The following is a 22,607-nucleotide window of genomic DNA, read 5'->3' as shown; positions in this document are numbered from 1 at the left end:
AAAAAGGTGGTACAAAATTGATACCATTATTGGCTAACTAAGATAATCATCGCAAGCTTTCAGAACATTTTAGTTCCATTTTCAAGTGGATTACCTGCATAATGAAGCTGTGGTGTTCTCTGACACATACAGTACAATATTCAGCTCATAGAAGACATTTCTTTTTGCTGGTCATTTGAATATGAGCTGAATGAGAGAGAGAGATAGAGAGAGAGATATATATCTCTAGGCTTTTAATTCCCCCGCCTCAGGTGTGGACATAAAGTGCAAAATATCCAAAGGTTTACTAGGAAAAAGCCATAAGCAGATCTTGCTGCAAAAGTGTTTTATTTCCACAACATGTTTCGGGCTAACAGCCCTTCATCAAAGTGTTATAACACTTTGATGAAGGGCTGTTGGCCCAAAACATGTCATGTATAGGCTGCCAGTCCACAAAGGGGGTGCCAAATAGCCAATCACAGCCTTATTTGGCATCCCCAGGAACATTTTCAAATGTTTTACAATTGAATGTGGGGTTGGGGATTTCTAGTCTACATCATAGTAAAATGAAAGGTAATGGTGAACTAGCTGGGAAAAGTGCAACAGAATGCAATGCCGAGACAAAACACAAGTATTCTTCCAAAGCAACAAGAAACTGTCTCAGAAGGAGGAAACAAGCTTGTGTGCAAAGACTGTTACGTTAAAAAAATACAATTTCCAATTAATTTGATGTAACACACAGAATACAATTTAACCAAATTTATTTGAAAACAGGATAAAACATTAAAAGATGACAGTAATAGAAGACACTTGTGTTAAATGACAGTTTCCAAACTTAAAATCAATCAGATAAATGGCCATAAATCAATAAGAGAATGATAAAGGCTGGCCACATAAGTTCCCATAACTGAAGACCATATAAATGTAATGGTGCATTGGCAACCAGCCTGGGACCAAGAAGCAGATTAAAAGGAATTTGGATATTAAGGAAATGGATGTGATCATGTATGTAGATCTTCGTGAGAGTTTGGACATGATCAAAAGAACGACAATTACTTTGTAAAAGTAAAGTATGATACAGAGATTTTATATATCTACATATTTATACAGGAAAAGCAGCGTACAAGCCAAAGCTCATTTCAGCAGGGGATTATAAGGCAAAATCCACTGCACTAGCGGTCTGTCATTTATGGTTATACAACTAACCAAGGACCTTGGCAGCAGGCAGAGCAGAAGGGAAAATGCTACCAGCCGAACATATACTCCATTGCTTTTGATACAATGCTTTCATCCTTTCGAGGAGCTGGTTTATCAGTCACAACCTTAAAAAAAAAATATTTTAAAAAGTTATTTTTTTGCCATGCTATTTATAAGTACTGTATATCTTTCAAGGCTCTTGTTAAAGGACATTATTGTACTATAACAAAGCTGCAGAACTACTATAACTAAACATATATGTACCTGTGCCATCCCTGCACATACACTACATGGTCTGGGTGACAGGTCCACTTTAAATGGTTCTTTTCATTAAACTATTAACTTTTTTTTACAAAGTTCATATTGCTCATATAACCTCGCTAACACACTATACTCGTTTTGACACTTTTCTCACCCATTTTCAGCATTCTAAAACATTTAAGCCCCTCAATATGGGTGTCTAAAGAGGTTTAGAGGTGGAGAAAATTTTCAGGATACTGGGAGTGGGTAAGACATGTGTGAGAATAGTTGTACACTGTATTTGGCAAAACCACTCTCAAGCAGCTCCAGTACACAATCCTATCTAATAACCACTCCAAGCATAATTACCCTTACTTGTTTTCAGCAACTATTATGAGTAGTGAGTGGTGAGGTTGGATATTTAGCATTATACTTCCCAGCCTAACAGCAGGTGGAACAGATCAGCACAAATTAATTTATTCCAATAACATTTGACTGGGAGGGATGATTTACCAAAGTTTGACATGAACATTAGCTTTAGGGAAGTAGTAGGATTTGATTTTTTTTGTGATTTATAAATATATAAAATAAAAAATACCACACTCAACAGGCTCAGTTTAAAGAAATTCCAATATTTCGATCATATCACAGTGATCTTCCTCAGGGGAAACAGAGTACAGCCTGGTCACTTGATCAATAGGTGAAAGGGACAAAACGTTTTAAAAAAAAAATGATTTTACATTTGTAAAGTAGTAAAGCATTCAGCTGCCCGATAAGCACCAAAGTCTGCATTTATTATTAATGCTATGCACAGAAATGTAAGAAAATTAGGTTGCATAGTATATTGGGGTGGTGCCAATACTTGGCAAATAGAGTTAGCAAACACTACCTGATAATCTGCACTAGCAGGTGTTTTGTAAGTAGCAGCAAGGGGTCTCATGGATGCGGCTCTTGGAGTGCCAGCAGATTGTGTAGGAGTCCCTATGCACTTTACTGGTGGTGTGAAGACTGATGACACAGAAGGTGTTGTTACTTTTTCATAGGCTTCCATTACACTCTGAGTGAGAGAAGGCATACAATGGTTACCGCCTTATAATAAAATCTGATAAATATGAGACAAAAAAAATGTTTGAAATGGTCAAGGACAAAAGCACATAATTAAAATACATGTAAAACAGCGACAGTCCCATATCTGAGGGATGTTATAGTGAAAACGACTGGCTGATTTTTATTCAATTTTCACATGTATTCATATGTTCTTGTTACAATGTTCAGACCTACAAGCAAACATTTCATTTTGCATACCAGTAATATGTATTATGTCTTATTAGAATAATCATATGCCATAAGAATATGACATACTTTAAACTCTGATTCAACGTGTCATTTATAGTTTATAAATATTACATTTAAACTAAAACAAAATAGGGAGAAAAGAAAAAAAGGGAAAGAAAAACAAGTCAAAATAAAGTTACCCCTAGAATGTTATGACAGTCTTAATTTTAATCACTCAGAAGTCCCTACAGGTATTATGTTTGACACTATCTCAAAACCATTATAAACTAAGTGGCTAGACAGAGCACCTTGAAATCTGTATTGACTCCACTGCTGCCAGATTTGATTAAATGCTTGCTGTTTATCTGACAGGATACTGGTCAGCTTCTCATTACAAATGATCCAATCCATTTTAAACTTTCACCAGCTCAAAGTTAATAAAAGGTGATTTCCAAGACTTACTATTCACAAAATTGAAACAAACAAGGGCAAAATGGATTCAAAAAACACTTTTGTCCTGTTGTTACATGCAAACCAGTTCAGATAACGGTTGTAATAATGTTGCTTAACCTTTAATACATACTACCCATACATATAAAGACTCTCTGATTTTAACCTTCAAAGCGCAGGACCATGTCCTCCACCTATGCTACCCTACGCGCTTCGCTGATTGTTCAGCTTCATCAGGAGCATAAGTGATGGGTGCACTGCATACCGAGATCTAAATAGGTATAGGATAGCGCCTCAATTCGCAGCGAGGTTCAGGGTCTACTTTAGACGTCACATCCGGACCAAAAGTTACGTGCTATCTGTATCTACCAGAAGTGCGGCACTGTTCTTGCCAATACTCCTTGTGTGCATGCTTTGCCCACATTTCGCTGTCTAAGACTACCGGAAGTGTGGTATTGTTAAGCTAAACTATTTTTAATCCCTTCTGAGAATGCCATGCCCACACTTGCAAAGTGTACTGAATTAATTTGCTACTGTGATCGTTGTCTATACTTATAATGTAGTAATATATGAACTAATCAACTTTTAGAATGAATTCATTATCCACTCCATAATTGATTACATTTCAAATAGTCTCAGTATTCCTGTATTCATATTGTTCTGTTTATCAGTATTTGATTTATTTTTTTATTTATTGTTGTTACATTGTTTCTTCCATATTTATGCCACAACCTGCCTATTTCTCTCCCTCAATAATTGGAAACCCTTTATAATAAAATTAGTTTTTTCTTGATAATACTAACTAGAGAACATGAAATCTAGTATACAATTTATAAAAATGGTGTGAAGGTGAAACCCTCATTTGTGCTCCACATAACCAATATGTTGCAGGACTCTCCATCTAAATTCTCTTTTGGTTTTTCCCCACATAATTATTTCCACATTCAAATTTCATAATGTATATTACACCTGTTTTGGTAATGTTGTTTTATTTTGTATTCCTTAGTGTCAGATCTACCTTCGATTGTGACTGCTTTATCTTTCCACGGACATGCCTGACAGGCTCCACATCTAAAGCAGCCCTTTGTTTTATTCGTGAGCCAAGTGGATTTTGAAACATTACTGTCCGGTATGTCCTGGTTTCACCTTCACATCATTTTTATAAATTGTATACTAGATTTTGTGTTCTGTAATGGCTCTGTGTAAACCTATCCTTAAAATTTCTACTATGCCTAAAAGAGAGATCTTTCTACAATAACTTCATCATCCTGCTCCAAAATGTGCAAATGTCTATTTAAAATTTGTACAATTTCCAAGACTTCGCAATCACTTGTCGTTCAACTCAAAATTAGGGATGCACCGAATCCAGAATTTGAGTGCAGAGGACTCTTGTATTTGTCTATATGTCTAATGGTTTTAAAAATTTGTGGTGAGCACAACTTTCCCTTGTTTGTTATAGTTATACAGGAGCAGTGACCAGCTCCATGTTGTAGCTCCCACCCCTCCCAGCTATAGTCAGGTGATCCCACTGGTGTCTAATAAAAGGACAACCAAGTTTGGGAGCTTTACTTTGAAAGCAGCAAGCAAGTTGCGGGTAAAATGTAGTCCCTTTGTAAAATGTATAATGAAGCAATAGAATTCTTAATGAATCAGATGAAAATTGAGCATAGGACTGGCCAGATATGGGATGACTTTGACGTAGTTGGCCAGCTTAAATATATTGCAATATATGGACAAACAATCCCTGTTTTGTTTAAAGGGTAAGGCATTTTTAGTAGCTGTATGCACAAAATGTCTCAACGTCTTATGCGTAAGACGTAGCTCTATTTTTCTTCATTAGTATAACAGCCCAAAAATATGTTAATCGCAAGCGTTAATTGGTAGATGTTGAAAAGGGTGTATACTGCCCCTTTACCATTTACCTCCCATGAATAGTACAATCAGCACTATTGTATGAATGAAAATCTTCATAGTCAGTACAATCAGCACTTACTGTCAAAGGGATTCTGTTATGATTTTTATGGTGCAGTTTTTATTTCTAAATTACACTGTTTACACTGCTAATAATTCACTCTACCATGTAAAAGAGGGGTGCCCAAAAAGTAGATTGGGATCTACCAGTAGACCTTTAGCAGGTGAGACACTGTCAGCAAACAGCTCCTCTAAATCACCCTCCTATTTAATGCTCCTCTAAATCACCCTCCTATTTAATGCTCCTCTAAATCACCCTCCTATTTAATGCTTTTCATTCAGATATTTATTATGTTAAGGTTACATAAGAAATAGTGGTTTGTTAATTATAGCAATACACAATTTCCTATCAATCAATATTTAAGTAAAGTTTTCCATGGAACAGAATGCTAATGCTTTTATGGATGTAGATCATAATGGTACATCACTAAAAGTAGACCTCACATTAGAAAAGTATGGGTACTCCTGATGTAAAATGTCATTCCTAACCCAACAAGTGTAATTTTTTAGATGTAATATTTGAGACTGACTTTAGGATGGAACTGCTTTCTGGCAGACTGTTGTTTCTTCTACTCAATGTAACTGAAGGTGTCATAGTGGGACATGGATTTTTACTATTGAGTGATGTTCTCATTTCTACCAGGCAGCTGTTATCTGGTTCCCTTCCCATTGTTCTGCTGATGGGCAGCTGTGGGGAGAAGGGAGGGGGCAATATCACACCAACTTGCAGTGCAGCAGTAAAGAGAGACTGAAGTTTATCAGCACACAAGCCAGATGACTAGGGGTACCTGTGAAATGGACACTATGTCAAGTTCCATGTCAGATTTGACATGTCTGAGATATAGATAGATAGAAACCCCACCAGGGGTATTGTTTACATCATTCTTACCTTATCTATACAAGGTTTTACTCCAATCATTATGCTTTCGCCAAAAATCCTTCCATCTTTACTGAGTGCTTTTCTGGCCTGTAATTTTGACTGATATTGTATATGCATCCAGTTACCATTGTTTGACATCTGTTAAACAGACATGTTAATTAAGATCTGACATTTGCTCTTGTTGTAGATAGTAAAAATATTTATTAATATTCTTACCACATGCTTTATGATGTTCCCATACTGTGCAAACTGTAGTAAAATATAGGAAGCAGAAGCTTGTGGAAACCTAGAAAGAAGGTAAGTGTGATTGGTTAAATAAACAGGCTTACTTTGTGCGCATAGCCTACACAAAGAAACAGCAATAAAACTATTCCCCCATGTTTCAGCAGGAATTGCTTACAGCTACTGAGCTTTATATTACTTTATCTTTTGAACCAGTCTGGCTGTATTGACTAAAGCTACATCAGCCTCTGACTCAATGATATAAGCTTTGATCTTCATATCTCAAAATGTGTTTCTAGCCTCCTGCTCAGGTAAAGGACCAAGGAGATAATCTAACAATCTCAAGTTGAACTAAACCATAAAAAACATCAGCAGGTAGTATTTACTGCTTGGCTGTTTAAAATCAAACATACGATTGCCTACTGTGGATTACCATATTGAAAAACAATGCTGCTAGTTATATAACCTCTCTTAAGATGGCCATAGATGCAAAGATTTGATCGTACGAATCAAGGATTCGTACGATTTTCAGAACGTGTGTGGAGAGTCCCGACATTTTTCGTCCGGCAGAGATCCGTAGTTTTGGTCAATCGGACAGGTTAGAAAGTTACTGTCGGCTGCGAGTAATACCTCTGCGTGTATTGCCGATCGTACGATTTTCAGTGGGAGACTGTCACTAGCTTTGTCGGACATAGATATCTTACGATTGCTGTCAGGGGCAGAACATTGGCTGATCTGTTCTTTAACTACTTTATTTGATCTGACTGGTAAGACTTTGATCTGAACGGTTAGTGGCAGGTCGGGAGATGGGGAAATCCGATCGTACAATGATTCGTATGACCGGATCTTTGCATCTATGGCCAGCTTTAGGGTAAGGGTACACGGGGATATTCATTTTCCGAAGTCGCCTGCAGTTTACTCGTGAGGCAACTTCGGAAAACGAAGTGCCACAAGTGCCATACCGCTGGCGATTTTTCATTATAGCCAGCGGGAAGTTACTGGAAGGCAGATCGGGGAGATTGACGCCCAGAAGAAGAGACGATTAGTCTCCATGCGACTAAATCTACACGAATCTCCCCGTGTGCCCTTACCCTTAATTACACCAAGATCAGAAAGATTGGAAGCAATGGATTTTACTGTCACAACATACTCATGGTACTGTCAAGCCCAGCTGACACAATGGGGCACATTTACTAAGCTCGAGTGAAGGATTCGAATGAAAAAAACTTCGAATCTCGAAGTTTTTTTTTGGCTATTTCGACCATCGAATTGGCTACTTCGACCACGAATCGAACTAAAAATCGTTTGACTATTCGACCATTTGAATTACTGTCTCTTTAAAAAAAAACTTTGACTACCTACTTCGCCACCTAAAACCTACCGAGTACCAATGTTAGCCTATGGGGACCTTCCCCATAAGCTTTCTAACCAATTTCTGATCAAAGGAAAATCGTTCGATCGATGGATTAAAATCCGTCGATATTCGAAGTCGAAAGAGTTTACTTTATGGTCGAATATCGAGGATTAATTAAGCCTCGATGTTCGACCCTTAGTAAATGTGCCCCAATGTGTTGGAAGGTTTTCTTCAGAATTGTTCCCAGACGGGTTAAATATATTTAAAAGCAAAACACTTACCCATATACAGTCACCCAAGTATCATCCAGCTGGTCATCAGAAGTCAGGGCATCACCTTGTGTATAAAAGGGATCCATCTGAGCAGGGGATAGGGTGTTTTTTCTCTTTTGTCCAATGGTTGCAGGACTAAAGACACTTGAAGCTGTTCAAAGACATCAAATAATTTCACATGCAGAAAGACATGTACAGGATGAAAAGAGGCTGCATGCCAATAATACACTTGAATAAAATGAGAATTTTGAATGAAAAGAATGAAAAGATATGGTGGCCACAATCTGAAAAATAATTATGCATCAAAATGCATTTGCATGTAAAATTAGACAAACACAGACCTGCTATCATAAGCTATACAAATGAAATAAAAACTAAACAAATGGAACCTGGACACCTCCAATGTAATGTCATGTAAAATTTTTGGCAAATATACTTCAAACATACTGCATCTGACTGGCACATTTACTGCCGGCTAACTTTCATATAGTTCAGCTCCATCCTTTTCTAAACTGGACAGACAGTAAAGGAAAGTGGGAGGATCTTGAAGGATATCCTCTGCATTATTCTTGATACAGCAGAACCCTGCTTTATCATGGGTTATTTAATATGACCCAAGTATACACCCTCGGTGGGAGAGGGTCCAAGCGTTTTCTCTGCATTCTTTTTGATACAGCAGTGCAGTAATGTATGACAGCTGGTCGATAATGTGGCTCAGGAGGGGAGCTAGGGGCTCCATGAAAAGGATTAAAGCTTAGTAAAACCAAGAAGAGGGTTTAAAATGGGCAAAAAATTTTTAGGTATAACATTTTAATTACCCATCATATGAATTTTTTTTGTAATATAATGCTTACTAATTTACACTTTTAAAAATTGCCTTCCTCTTCATCTCATTTAGCATATGATGAGGGCATAACTGCTGCAAATCCTTTTCCTCATTAAAATATTGCTGTGCTATAAAACATTGAAGCTTCCCTTGCCTGAACTGCTTCCTCCCTGGCTAAGGTTTACTTTTGGAATGGTATAATAAATCTCTTTCTGACTGCTGTGTCGGTTTACGTAGCTGCCTTTCATCTTTTCCCGACAAATTAGTGTTATTGAGTATACCGCGGTACATACAGTCTACCAAAAGGGAAATTAATTCACATCTTCCTGTGATGCTTACAACCTGCCTGCCTTGATCACTTCTTACACAGAATCACATATACTTTCAAAGTAGTATGCTTGTAAGCAAAATGGGAAGCTATAGATCAGTTCCTGTCAGTAAATACCTATACGAATAAACTAGTGAAGGAGAGATCAAAGGGTACACTGCATACAGCAGGCTGGAGTGTGCAATGTAAATCTTTGCAGAAGGAATACGTTTTTCTGTTGTAAAAATAACACTATTAGAACTCCACAAGGAGCGGATATAAAAGGAAGCAGTGACAGTCAGCAAATGCTTCTGTACAGGTCATGAAACTCGGAGGAGTCTTCTAAAATATTTATATTTTAATTATGGGGGGTACACTAGTTCTTATAATACATTTGTTTCAATGAGTTATGTGTCAAGCAATGTCACCCAGCGATGTTTATAAAGATATTTTTTTTATAGACTATTCATGCATTTTCTTCAGATGTGGTAGATTTACAAGAAACATATTTATGCATGGAGTCAATCTTCTCTAAACTGGCACTTTAAGGGCCAATGGACTCATATTACTAATAAAAGACTGTGGCTACTTCCAGCAATACACTATTATTAAAGTATTGTAATAGAAACCTACATTTTTTTTTAAGTTTCTGCCCTTATTCCTTAATCTAATCTCTCTTAATAAAGAAGCTTGTTGATACTTGGAAAGTGACGAGTCTCTCAGATCACCCATAAGGGCAATTATTTGGGGGATCCAGTAAGTATGGTTAATATATAAAGTCGGTGGCTAGTGATGTTTCTTGCATTACATGCCCCACTAAACTTGTACCCAAAATATTAAGATATTAGGCACCACAGAGCTTTAGAATCTGTATAAAAGCACTTGCTCCCCTAACTTTTTATTTTTATGGCTTCAGCAACCATGGTTACTTACACTCGATAAATTGAAAAAAAAAAAAAAAAAACACAACCAAAATATTTAGCATTTTAGATTATTCCAAGAGAATCGATGTCTAAACAATCAATCTCAGTATTATATATTTAAAGGAGTGCTTCACCTTTAAGGTAACTTTTATTATGCTATAGAACAGCCAATTCTAAGCAACTTTTCAACTAGTTTTCAGTATTTATTTTTTAGAGTTGCCTTTTTCTTCTGACTCTTTGCATATTTCAAATGAGCATCGCTGACTTCCTTCTAAAAAAAACAAATGCTCTGTAAGGCTAGAAATGTATTGTTACTTTTTATTACTGATCCTTCTATTCAGATGCTCTCCTATTCATATTTCAGTCATTTCATATTCAAATCAGTGCATGGTTACTAAGGTATATTGGACCCTAGTTACAAGATTGGTTAAGCTGCAAATTAAAGAGCTGCTGAAGAAAAAGCTAAATAACTCAAAAACCTTCAATAATAAAAAATGAAAATAAATTGCAAACTGTCTCAGACTATCACTCTCTACATCATACTAAAAGTTATCTCAAAGGTGAACAACCCCTTTAAGTATAATCTAGAGACACTGGAATATTTATTCTTAGAATGGTTCCTCTCAGTTTTTCCATGTGTAATTACAAAGCTATTTACATGTTGCACAGCACCAAAAAGATCCTGTAATGGCTTTCCATTGTCAGCTTCTAAACTACCTTATGGTGCAACAGTGCCATCTACTGAAACTCAAAAGAAAACATTTCATACAAGCAGTACAAAAAAGCATATTTCAGCAACAAACATTCATTATTGCCATCATTTAGATATTGTTTACACCTTATAAAGTCATTGCTAATGCACCAAATATTCTCTCTCTAACAACTGCACATATAAAGCTCCAGCAATTATTGAGATCAATGTTCTGCTAGTTTGGCCATTAGGCAGCAGGTAGATCTGTATTTGTTTAAATTACCCCCTCTGCATATACCATTTCTGCTAAATTAAGTGCACGATTAGAATGTGGAAACACAATACGGTCGGTAGCATCTTTAATATTATACTGAGCGACCCAAGTGCCTTAGGGATTGAAGAATTATACAATAATTTCATATTACTTCACCATATTTAAATTATTGCTAGGTAATTAATGTATTCGCTTTACCCAATTATGCCAAACCAAGATGTGCACATCAGCCATAGTGATAGTCATATGAAAAAGTTAAAGAACCCCTCTCAGCCTGCATAATAATTTACTCCACTTTCAACACAAAAAAACAATGGTATGTCTTTATTTCCCAGGAACATGAGTACTGGGGCGTTTTCTGAACAAACATTTTTAGTGAAGCAGTATTCATTTGTAAGAAATTAAATCAAATGTGAAAAACTGGCTGTGCAAAAATTTGGGTACCCTTGAAATTTTGCTTATTTGAATGCATGTAACGGCTCAATACCCATTACTGGTAACACCAAATTGGTTGGATTAGCTTGTTAAGCCTTGAACTTCATAGGCAAGTGTGTATTTTAGGTGGCCAATTGCAAGTTGTGGTTCCGTTTGACTCTCCTTTGAAGAGTGACAGCATGGGATCCTCAAAGCAACTCTCTAAAGAGCTGAAAACAATTGTTCAGTATCATGGTTTAGAGGAAGGCTACAAAAAGCTATCTCAGAGGTTTAAATGGTCCGTTTCAACTGTAAGGAATGTAGAAGGTGTCTCACCTAAGTATTGATGTAATATATCTGTTGGGGTGCCCAAATTGTTGCGCCTGTCTAATTTTGTTATGATGCATATTTTCTGTTAATCCAATAAACTTTATGTCGCTACTGAAATAAGGAACGTTATATATTAAAAGGAAGTTGCTACTTTGAAAGCTCAGCAAATAATAAACCAAACTCTAAAGAATTGGGAGGGGTTCCAAACTTTTTCATAGTACTGTTTCTTCTAACTTCGAGGAAGGTATATATGGCTTTAGAGAAGCTCAATCACTTACGCGCTAGACTTTTCTCCTTCAAAGCCAAAACATTGCACACTCTAAATGAAGCACTGCGCGGATTCATAAGTGCCTCATAGAGATGTCAGCAGGTGGGTGTCCCATGAAATGCCCCAAGCTTGCATGTCATTCAAATGTTCAAGCTAGTGTGTCCCTACTGTTGGGAGAAAGGGCTAGGGAGTAGGGAGTTCTGGTCATACTATCTGGCTACGGCAGACTAAATACAGGGCTTTCTTGTACCAGACAATGCTTTGCTCTTCATCTTGACCTGGGCATGATGCCAAGCATGGTCAGCACACACCATTGGGCCAGGTGAAGTCCTTGCTGCATGGGCACTAGGGTTTTGTACCAACTTGTACCCAAGGAATGGTAAATGAAAACCAGTGTTTCATCTGCAAAATAGCAACTTGTCTAGCGAGCTCAATCATGTATCTGATCCCTTTCATGCATCTGATTAAAGATAACATCAGGCTAAATATATCAATTTTCCTACCAACCTAAAATCACAGTAATACTATTACTGTCACACAATTCCATAAATTTGGGAGCAGGAAAAGACATCCTTGGTGCTCACTTAAACACAGCTCACTCACTGAAACACATCAGCTGGGTACCAAGCCTGGAAATCAGGTATGTCATTACACTCAAGGATTGGGGGAACGTTAGACTTCATTCTCCTTTAAAAGCATTTGTTTTTAAGGGAGTGGCAAGTGAAATCCATGCCTGCACAGAATCAACAGAACCAGTTCTCAAAGTTTTTTCCAAGTATAATAGGAAAATTACCAGAAAACTGTGAAAGCACAGTTATTACCAACTACTCTGAATACATATAATGGTATTGTAGCCCTTAAAGGAGAACTAAACCCTAAATACTAATATGGCTACAAATGCCATTTTATATACTGAACTTATTGCACCAGCCTAAAGTTTCAGCTTCTCAATAGCAGCAATGATCCAGGACTTCAAACTTTTCACAGGTGGTCACTATCTTGGAAAGTGTCTGTAACACGCACATGCTCAGTGGGCTCTGAGCAGCTGTTGAGAAGGTGAGCTTATGGGTTGTTGCAAATTATCAAGCAGAAAATGAGGTTGGCCTGTAATATTAGTGAATGCTACAAGGCCGATTATTAAATTCTGATGCTACAAGGCCGATTATTAATTACTGATGCTAGTTGAAATGGTTTCTGTGCTGTCATGTAGTACCGTAATTATCTGGTGGTGGTTCATCTTTTAGTTAACTTTTACTGTGTTATAGAATGGCCAATTCTAAGCAACTTTCAATTGGTTTTCATTATTTGTTTTTTTATAGTTTTATAGTTATTTGCCTTTCCAGCCTACTTCTTTAGTTAACCTTTAGTTCTCCTTTAATATAACCTACGATTTTGCAGATCACACATGCAGATCAGCCCCAATCACTGAGCTGAGAACACATGCAGGGGGTAAGATACACGGACAGCCAAAGATTACCTTTCAAATACTGGTTTGGGGGATCTTTGATATTTTAAAAAATTTTTCCTAAGTTAATATGTGGCGTAAAGCTTAACAAGTCATCTGTGACATTCACTTATTGATAAAAGGGAGAAGTAAAATTAAACATAACACAATGTCCAAGTAGCTTTTCAGCAACATTACCTGCCCTTTTTCTGCTGCCAGAGAAATTTCTACTTTCTGTAAATATATAAAAAAAGAAAACAGCTCTGAAACAAGATATATAGATCTAGAAAAGTAACAAACGATTGATATTTGAGATCTTATAACTATGAAAGATCATAATTGTAACTTATACACTATATAGGTGTAATGTTGAGACTTCTAAAAGGTTCCATAATTACCCCAGCAACATTAATCATCTGCAAACAACAGCTTTTATTTCTAGCTGTTAATATACATCAATTTGGGCATGAAGCTACAGATCTTAAAACTGTTTATTTTCCTCCTACTATGCAAAGAGCACCGTACATTCCTTAACACACTAAATTATTCTCATTTATGATACTCACTTAGGACATGGATAGTAACTGAACAAACCAGCTAGTAAGACTATTGTGAGATAGGCTAAAAAGGAAGCAAAAAAGCAGTTTACACTTAAATAAAGCCTAGAATGTATTCACGTTCCTCCGACAAAAATCACAAAATGAATTAATCTTTGGGTTTTCAGTTTTAACAGGTGCACCTTACAGAGTATATATGTCATTAATCTATTAACAACATACAGTCAGTGTGTTTAGAACCACTGGTTTATTCTCAAAATACAGTACAAATACAAGAGCCATGATTCCAACTTTCAGATACTATTTGCATTATATTATATATGATATTTGAAACACTATGGGGGTTATTTATTAAAGTCCAGCTGCCAAGACTTGAAAAATTCAAGTTTTCTTTACTATAAAAACCTAATTTTTAGTGAAAAAAATTTGTGATTTATTATACCCAGAGGATTGAAAAAGTCTGAATACGAAAATCTGGCATCTCAGACCTGCCGAGGTTGTTTATAAGTCAATGGGAGAAGTCCAGAAGATATCTTGATCTGCAATGGGTTTCGTTGGAGAAAAAAAAAAAAAGTTTGTGGTTTTCGGGCAAAAAAAATAAATAAATAGATCTAAAAAATCAAGTTTTCAGACGGAAATTCCAAATAAATACATCTGTAAAACGCATCACCTAAATCTTCAGAAGATACTAATACAGGGCGATCAGGCTCATCCACATTAAGAGCACCACCTTCAGCATTTCTATAAAGATGTCCAAAGCGTGTGCCAAAGAACAAGCAAGCGGCAAACGCCAACCATGAGATGCCTTTTTGTTGCCGGAGAGAGAATATCGCCTGCATACCCTAGCTTCTCTTCTCACTTCTGCCCAATAAGTACAAAGAAACGGCACCCTCGCAAAAATATCAAAACAGCACAACGCAGCACTTTCAAGCAGGGCACCAGCCCTTGAATTTTTATTTGTAAAAAGCATGCAATGTTTCAGGGGCAGGCAATCTTTGTTGCCACCTGACTGAATAGAACTAGTACTTAGTTCACTAAGCAGGGGCTGAAATTAACCTGCAGAAATATCAGGAATCAAGAACCAGCCCCTATGTGGGCATTAGCCACCTGTCCTGCCTCCATCCAGAACCATTGTGCTGGATTTAGTGCAGGCACACACAACAAATTTCGGGAAAGAAACTCAAGTCTTTGTATTCTGGCACTGAAACCCCATGTGTGACTGTACCAGAGCCGACACAATGGTGCCAGGTGCAGTCAATACAGGATGCTAATACCAGTGTAGTTGTTGATACTCTGTTTATTTCAGCAGGCCAATTTCAACCCCCCAAATGGCACTAGCCTTAGCTTTGACATCACTTCTGGTCCAGAAGTAAACTTCAGGATCATGTATGCTTTCTAGGAGAAGACCTAGGGTTGTGGAATATGGCAGAGATACCTAGAGACCCAGAAAAGAACAACTCTCCTCACCTCCCAATATTTGAAATTCAGCGTTTAAGAATATTTCCAGGTTGTGATTGGTTTCTACCTTGGACGAGTGAGTGTGATATTAAAACAATGTAAGAGTAATTCAATGTATCCTGTAGTGTACCCTTCATCAGAAATAAGCATTAAGGAATGCTGCAGGGATTAGCCCCTGAGCAAATGTGATACTTAACCCATTTATCCATTTATAAAAACAAGGCTTGCTGAAATGTCAGTAGCCACAGTGTTCGCCTACAGGCAAAAGCATTTTAGCTGCCCTCAGCAGAAGCTGCTAGCCAAGACAGATACAATTCTGATATGGCAGTGTAGATCTGTATATATGACCCAGCTCAATTTGAAGGGCTATCTGGAAAAGATCAGCTCATTTGGTGACCGCCAGCTTAGCATAATCTAAACATACACTAAAGAGAAGTGATTAAATGAGCCACTCCGTAAAAGGATATCATTTACCATTAAGCAGTGTGGCCTCTTGTCAAATGCCAGACCTCTGTACATGATTCTTAGGGGTGATGTCACAAAAGGTTTATGATTTGATACAAATGTTTTTGTACAGAAACCAATAAGCAGGTACTCTTAACTGGTCAAATTATGAAAAAGTAAACATCCAAGAGTTTGCTATAGGTTCTTAGACCTGGGCAAACATTGTTGTTTTTAGAACAGTAACATTTAATGGCAAACAGGAAAATATCAAGTGTTTTATAGCTCTGTGGCACAGGTGAAAGCAACCCTTATCAGTCTGATTCAGTCAGAAAGCAGGACAATAGCAGGTGTCATCTGTGTACATTTATATTTTTCTTATTCATTGGTCAGGGTCATATGTTGTCTGCAGTAGTGATAACTGTGGAAAGGACTGTCAAAATGTAAATTTTGCCTTAAGACTTTCAGGGGGTTATTTATCAACATTAGAAGCAAACAGGTGATGTTGCCCATAGCATCCAAGCAGATCTTTCCTTTTGTTTTCTAACTTGTAGGCGACTGTTCAAATCTATTGCTGACTGGTTGCTATGGGCAACATCTCCAGTGATGTTTGTCTGCAGTTTTAGTAAATATGCACCTAAAAGTAATAAGGCAATTTTAAAATTGTGACAGTCCCTTCCACAGTTATATCATCACTATTGCATGCAACATATGACCCGACCAGTGAGTAATAAAAATGCAGATGACTTGTGCTATAGTCCTACTTTTTGATAGCTTCATATTCCATATTTCTTGCCACCAAATCTAAACTGAAGATAACCCATGCACCCAGTGTGTGTACCAAAACCAATATGACTTAATAAATGTGTGTGTTACTAACACTGTACAGGTATGGGACCCGTTATCCAGAATGCTGGGGACCTTGGATTTTCCAGATAAGGGATCTGTTTGTAATTTGGATATCCATTACTTAAATCTACTAGAAAATCACGTAAACATTAAATAAACCCAATAGGCTGGTTTCGCTTCCAATAAGGATTAATTATATCTGAGTTGGGATCAAGTACAAGGTATTTTTTTATTATTTACAGAGCAAGAGGAAATTGTTTCTAAAAATATGTATTATTTGGATAAAATGGTGTCTATGGGATACAACCTTTCCTTAATTCGGAGCTTTCTGGATAATGGTATAACTGATCCTATACCTGTACTAGCTTATATAAGGATCAGTGCCACTGTGATCATAAATGTACACAGAACAGTATATGTGTAACAGCTTGTGCATACTATAACAAATTCTAGATACATAAATAATATAAATAAAATAAAATAAACTAAACTGCAAACAGAACTAGAAAAACTTAAGTGCAAAAATTAAATACATAAATCTCACCTGGACTTGACGGCATAACTCCAGAAAGTGGAGTGTGCAACACAGAAAAGTTGGCCTGCATAACGAAATGGAAAAACTGTGCTCATTCATATCTGAGACAAATAGTGTTATACATTGGTTTGACTTAAAAAACCCCAACACACACAAACTACGTTGAAAGTGATATCTATCATCCTTTCTGTTTTTACCCTTTCAGAATATAAGATCACTCATTTACTACTGTTAATTTACCGTCTTCCTTGCATTCAGAGGTGTAGAACCAAGACCTGGACTTGCAATGTCATCATATATACTTCTAACAGGTGGTGCCCCGCTCTTGTCTTTATGAGTAGGAACTACGGGTTGAGGGGGTGAGCCACCTAAATAGAGAGAGACAGCAATGTAAGAAATGCAATAGAAACTTTTAAATCACTAGGATAATAGTCCAAAAAGTATTTCATCAAGCTTGGACATAATGCTTAGAAAAACTGCACCAGGGAACAGAGGAGTAAAGTCAGCAAAAAGCCTGGCAGAGTTGGAGACAGGCAAGACAACAGCAGACGTTAATTTGAATGCTCATGGGAGATCAGAATGTGTAGCTTTTGCACAGGTGTCAGAATGTATAATGTTAATACATTTCAAAGTCAGTTACATTTGCTACGAAGAAAAATATACAATTCTCTTCTAAATTACCTGAAAATAAAGGTGACCGCATTTCCATAACCCCTAAGGATGGACGTGGCTGTGGTGTTACAGGTGTTGGTATATCCCCCAGTAAAAAGCCAGGCAGGAACTGGGCACCAGCACTGGGTTTTGGAGATGTTGGTGATCCAAGTGACATTGGTTCAGCACCTGCATTTACAAAGAGGAGAAAAATAAAATTACATATAACAACTAATTAAAATATAATAAATCACAAAAACATGAATTAAAAATAAACCTCAGAATAACTTTGTACAATAAAAGAATTTTATGTTTTAACCAAATTTCCAGTATAAATTCTAGAAACATTTTCACCGATTTCAAAATGATTTGTAAATGTATTTGTTACCAAAATCATTATCTGTCTGCCCTTTCTATCCTCTGCCCTGCAAGACTTTTAAAACAATGCAGCAGATTAACAGGCCTGTCTTTGCTGGAGGAGAAATTTACAATTAAATTTAAACCACTAAAAATTTGAAAGAATGTTGTGAATAAATATTGGAAAGTTGCTTAGAATTACATTTTCATGTCTTAGGTAAAAAATTTATTTCTGGATTCACATCCCATTTAAGATGCAAACCTTTTAATCTTTCAAAACAACAATTTATGTTTAATATGTTAAATAACAGCATTTAATATAATACATTTAATATAATACATATAACAATATATTTATCCTTGTATACAGCATTAGGGATGTCACATGCATTGAAACTTGTGTAATATAAGCAATGGTGCACTCCCACTTTAAAAACAGTCTTCATGGTGTTTTATTACCAACCCAGTACATTGATCCCTTACATAAATTGTTTTATGGAGTGGAGATATTCACTTAATTGTTAACTTTTCTAAATACCCAAATAGTTTTTTTGCCTACTCCCATTGATGTTGCTCCCAGCGGCCTCATAAGGGTCCATTTTGAAGTTCCTGTCTTAAATATCAAGTTTTTGAGGCATGAAGATACAGGTTTACTCCAACAGAGCCTCCTACAGGCTATCAGTCCACAAGGGATTATAATTTCAACTATCACAGCCCCTATTTAGCATTCCCAATGAATTTTCTTTTGCTTGTGTGACTCTCAAACAGTTTTTACGGTACACTTGAATGTAGCGCATGGGTAAAAAAGGGTTGGGGATCCCTGATGTAGAGAGAGATATTCTGAGACATTTTGCAGTTTGTGTTTTTTGCGTTCTTTAGCTTTTTATTCAGCAACTCTGCTATTTTCAATTTCATCTGGTTGCTAGGGTCCAAATTACTCTAGCAACCATGTATTGATTTGAATAAGAGACTGGAATATGTATAGGATAGGGCTTGAATTAAAAGATAATTAATAAAAAGTAGCAGTAACAATACAAGAATTTGCTTTGGCTGTTGGCTTGTGAGCATGCACAGTTCTCAATTCAGATGACTGAACACACCCTCCAGTCTAACAGCCAATGAAGAGATAGCATTACTTGTTCCCATAGAAACTCTGATTTAGATGTCTGATCCTATTTTTTTCTCCTAACCACCTTTCCTGAAAATGGATGCCGTAAAGTCCGCTGACAGAATCTGCGACGAGAGGCAAGTATAAAGTATGTGGCATTTCCCCGGGGGGCAGTTAGCCTGGGGGGAGGGTCTACATGGGGTGGGGTACAGGGTTTTCTTCTCCTTTAACCATTACAGTGATCAACCCCAGCAGAACTTTTTATCAAAGGAAGTTGTGCCTGTGTAACTCTGCATTCTGATGATGTGTTAGAGGGGAAAATGGCCGCAAGGTGAAAGCTGCTATATGTTTTAGGAAAATGTGATGGTGCTGGCAAATGGAGGGGTATATGCAGTACAAATAATGTGGCTTGGGTGGGGAAGATGTGCCCAACTTACATGCATGGTAGGAAAATCTAGGATTTACATGTCCTTTAAGACAATCACAGGTTATGTGTTTTGATGGTTTTATTATGTATAGGATGATATGAAAAATATGTAGAAAGAAGTCTGTGCTTTGGGAAGTTCCTTTTCCACATCATGCAGCGGACCAATCCCCACACTACAGTGAGTATGGCTTCTTGTGAGAGGATTAGAACAAAACAGGAGGGATAAGGAAGCTTTGATCACGTGGAGTGCCACACAAGTGCAGCTCTAGCAAGGCTAAAACCGAAGGGAGCCCGAAGTACCCTTGCAGAAGGCAAAAACAAAAGCAAATACACATTTGGGTTTTATGACATCCATTTAAAAAGCAACAGGAACATGTGGAGCAACCGCACACCCTTACTTCACCCAGTATTTGTAGCTTGGCACACAATGATAGGTCTGCAATGTCCAATGTAGCCAAGAAGAAGAAAATCACTGGCACACATTACTTCTGTTTGAGGGCAAGCCCTTGCCGTTTAATAAAGCGGAAGTGCAATGTTTCATATCAAACGTTGCACTTCTGCATTATTAAACAGCAAAGGCTCCCCCTGCAAAAAGTCTTGCGTGACGGTGAATTTCTCCTTCTTGTCCATATAAAAAGCCCATGGATGGGGGGGGGGGGGTTGTCACTGTTTAAAGGAACACCAAAAAATGTTTAAAGGCATGACAATATAATGTACTGGAGCATAGAACTGGTAAAACTGGTGTGTTTGCTTCGGAAAAACAACTCTAGTTTATATAATGAAGCTGCTGTATAGCTATGGGGGCAGCCATTCAACATAGGACAAATAGTAGATAACATAAGTTCTGAAGAAACCCATTGTATGCTACAGAATGTATTGGTTATCTGCTGTGTATCCTGTACCTTTTCCAGCTTTGAATGGTTGCCCCCGTGGCTACACAGATGCTCATTATATAAATTATAGTAGTGTTTCTGAAGCAAACACACCTGTTTTACCAGTCAAGCACAACAGTACATTATATTTTCATTACTTCCATTTTTGGTGTTACTGTTCCTTTAACTGTTTGGCTGCCAGGTCTCTTTCCAGATTCTGCTGATGTGCCACTTGTTTACTTGTAATATGCACAGTGAGTAACCTTCAATCGTACATTTCCCACAGCTGTCATTACAGAGGTTACAGATTAGAGGGAATTACATCCAGTTAACGATTAATGGACACCTATGGACTCTCCTGCCGAATTCCAATCCCAGTCTCCCTCTCCTGCATTGAATACATTTTATAAAGCAGTTTATTCTACTAACGAGAAGCTGTGCGATAGAACCATGACTTTGTAATGATGAAAAACTGGGGGAGAAAAATATGGTTTACATAAGTGAGAGGGATGAATAGACTCTCTATCCAACTACAACGCCCAGATGAGGGTTACAATTTGGACACTTCTGGCGTATAGGATCTACGGAAACCATTTTAGGACATTATCCATTATGAGAACGAATGGGGGAACGTGCGTTTTCCTAATGATGTCCTAAAATGCTTTCCGTAATGATATTCACTACGCGCGCCTTGACTTATTAATGAGTGTTCCAACCCCCGGCTGCCATATTTCAGCTCCCTGGTATTATCACAGCCGAGCGCGGTGTGGCAGCACGAGTCACGTGTACAGGAGGAGACGAACGCTAACTAAAGTGTGTATAGAACTACTTCGTCCTAAATTCTCATTGTCCCTATAGTCTCACCAGCACTAGGCGCATAAACTCACCCATAGGCTCCATGGAGAAAGCGGCCATCATGCTTCCAGGAAATCCAGATTAAGCCGCGCAAATCAAATTCTAGGGAAGAGTGATCAGCTGAGAAAACGTAGGGCGTTCAGGGGAGTACGTCACTTCCGGGAGCCCGACACGCTATCCAATATCTTTGCTTCCTACTAGAGACGTGGCTAATCTGTTTTAAGAACAAGAAATACCGAAATTAATTTGTTTTGTCTCTTTTAATGATATGATGTTGGGATTTGAGATTTGGCTGTAGCCTCCATACATCAGAGATATGTGTGTAAATAAGAACAGTGCATAGATGAAATAAACAGCAATAAAGAGGTGGACATAATCTGCACAGGTCACTTAGAAGGAGATATAGGATAAGTGAAAAAACCCTAATTTTGTAGGCAATTATAAGTAATACATGGTGTTGCTTTTACATGGTGCTAAAATTAATATCTTTACAAATAGCCCCTTTATTGGAGCTCCCTATAGATGTTCTCTGGTCCCTGTCTGTGTTTCAAATGAGGGGTGGACGTGTCCCTACCAGAAGCACAGTAGGAGGGGACAGCCAATCACAGCCCTGCAGTCACACAAGCGAAGACAGGCTTCAGTTCCCTATCAGGTCCTTCTAGCTGCTGATTGGTTCCTGTCCTACAGTGCAGTGAGCTGAGTACCACCAGCTCCCCTGCACAGCCAGGCAATTCAGGGAAGAGGAAGTGGAAGAGAAGGGAGGGATTATTAGGATTTTTGCAGACATATTCAATAAATAATCCTGAAACACTACTTTTTGCATCACAATTCTTCTATATCTTAATGAGTAATGCACTGGTAAATTCTTATTTTTTTATACAAAAGCTGTTATGTGTAAAAGTGAACAACACTTTTGAAACATACCAAATATTTACAACAGAGCAGAAGTGGCAATGCAATGTTACATGTGTTAATACCACACTTTGGCCAAAATATATAAGCTCTAGGTTCCTAATTGTATGTGAATCTAAAAGTGGGCACACATGGTAAGTAGTAATGAGTGAAATTTTTAACCGCATTTTGGCTAAAAAAATGACACAGATAGATTTCAATCAATGAAAAAAATTGTTGCGCGACAAAAAATTTGACTTCCATAGACTTTAATGCATTTTGGCGAATT

At 37.5% G+C, this 22,607-nt stretch overlaps 1 protein-coding gene across 2 annotated transcripts; it reads right to left on the bottom strand.

Annotated features, from left to right (window-relative positions):
• Window positions 1–723: 723 nt before the first annotated feature.
• On the bottom strand, window positions 724–21,685 carry nup35.S (nucleoporin 35kDa S homeolog). Of its 2 annotated transcripts, XM_018237424.2 has the most exons (10): window positions 21,460–21,685; window positions 17,839–17,997; window positions 17,398–17,525; window positions 17,167–17,221; window positions 13,516–13,551; window positions 7,850–7,991; window positions 6,209–6,278; window positions 6,002–6,130; window positions 2,306–2,473; window positions 724–1,301 (listed from the first exon to the last, which is right to left on the bottom strand). In XM_018237424.2, exons 1-10 carry the CDS (start codon window positions 21,488–21,490, stop codon window positions 1,224–1,226), a joined length of 996 nt encoding a protein of 331 aa, XP_018092913.1. In that variant the 5' UTR covers window positions 21,491–21,685; the 3' UTR covers window positions 724–1,223.
• Window positions 21,686–22,607: the final 922 nt, after the last annotated feature.

Source organism: Xenopus laevis, chromosome 9_10S (genome assembly GCF_017654675.1).
Source record: "Xenopus laevis strain J_2021 chromosome 9_10S, Xenopus_laevis_v10.1, whole genome shotgun sequence".
NCBI classification, from domain to species: domain Eukaryota; kingdom Metazoa; phylum Chordata; class Amphibia; order Anura; family Pipidae; genus Xenopus; species Xenopus laevis.
Note: the sequence above shows the minus strand (reverse complement) of the source record. Positions and strands in the feature narration are given on the sequence as shown.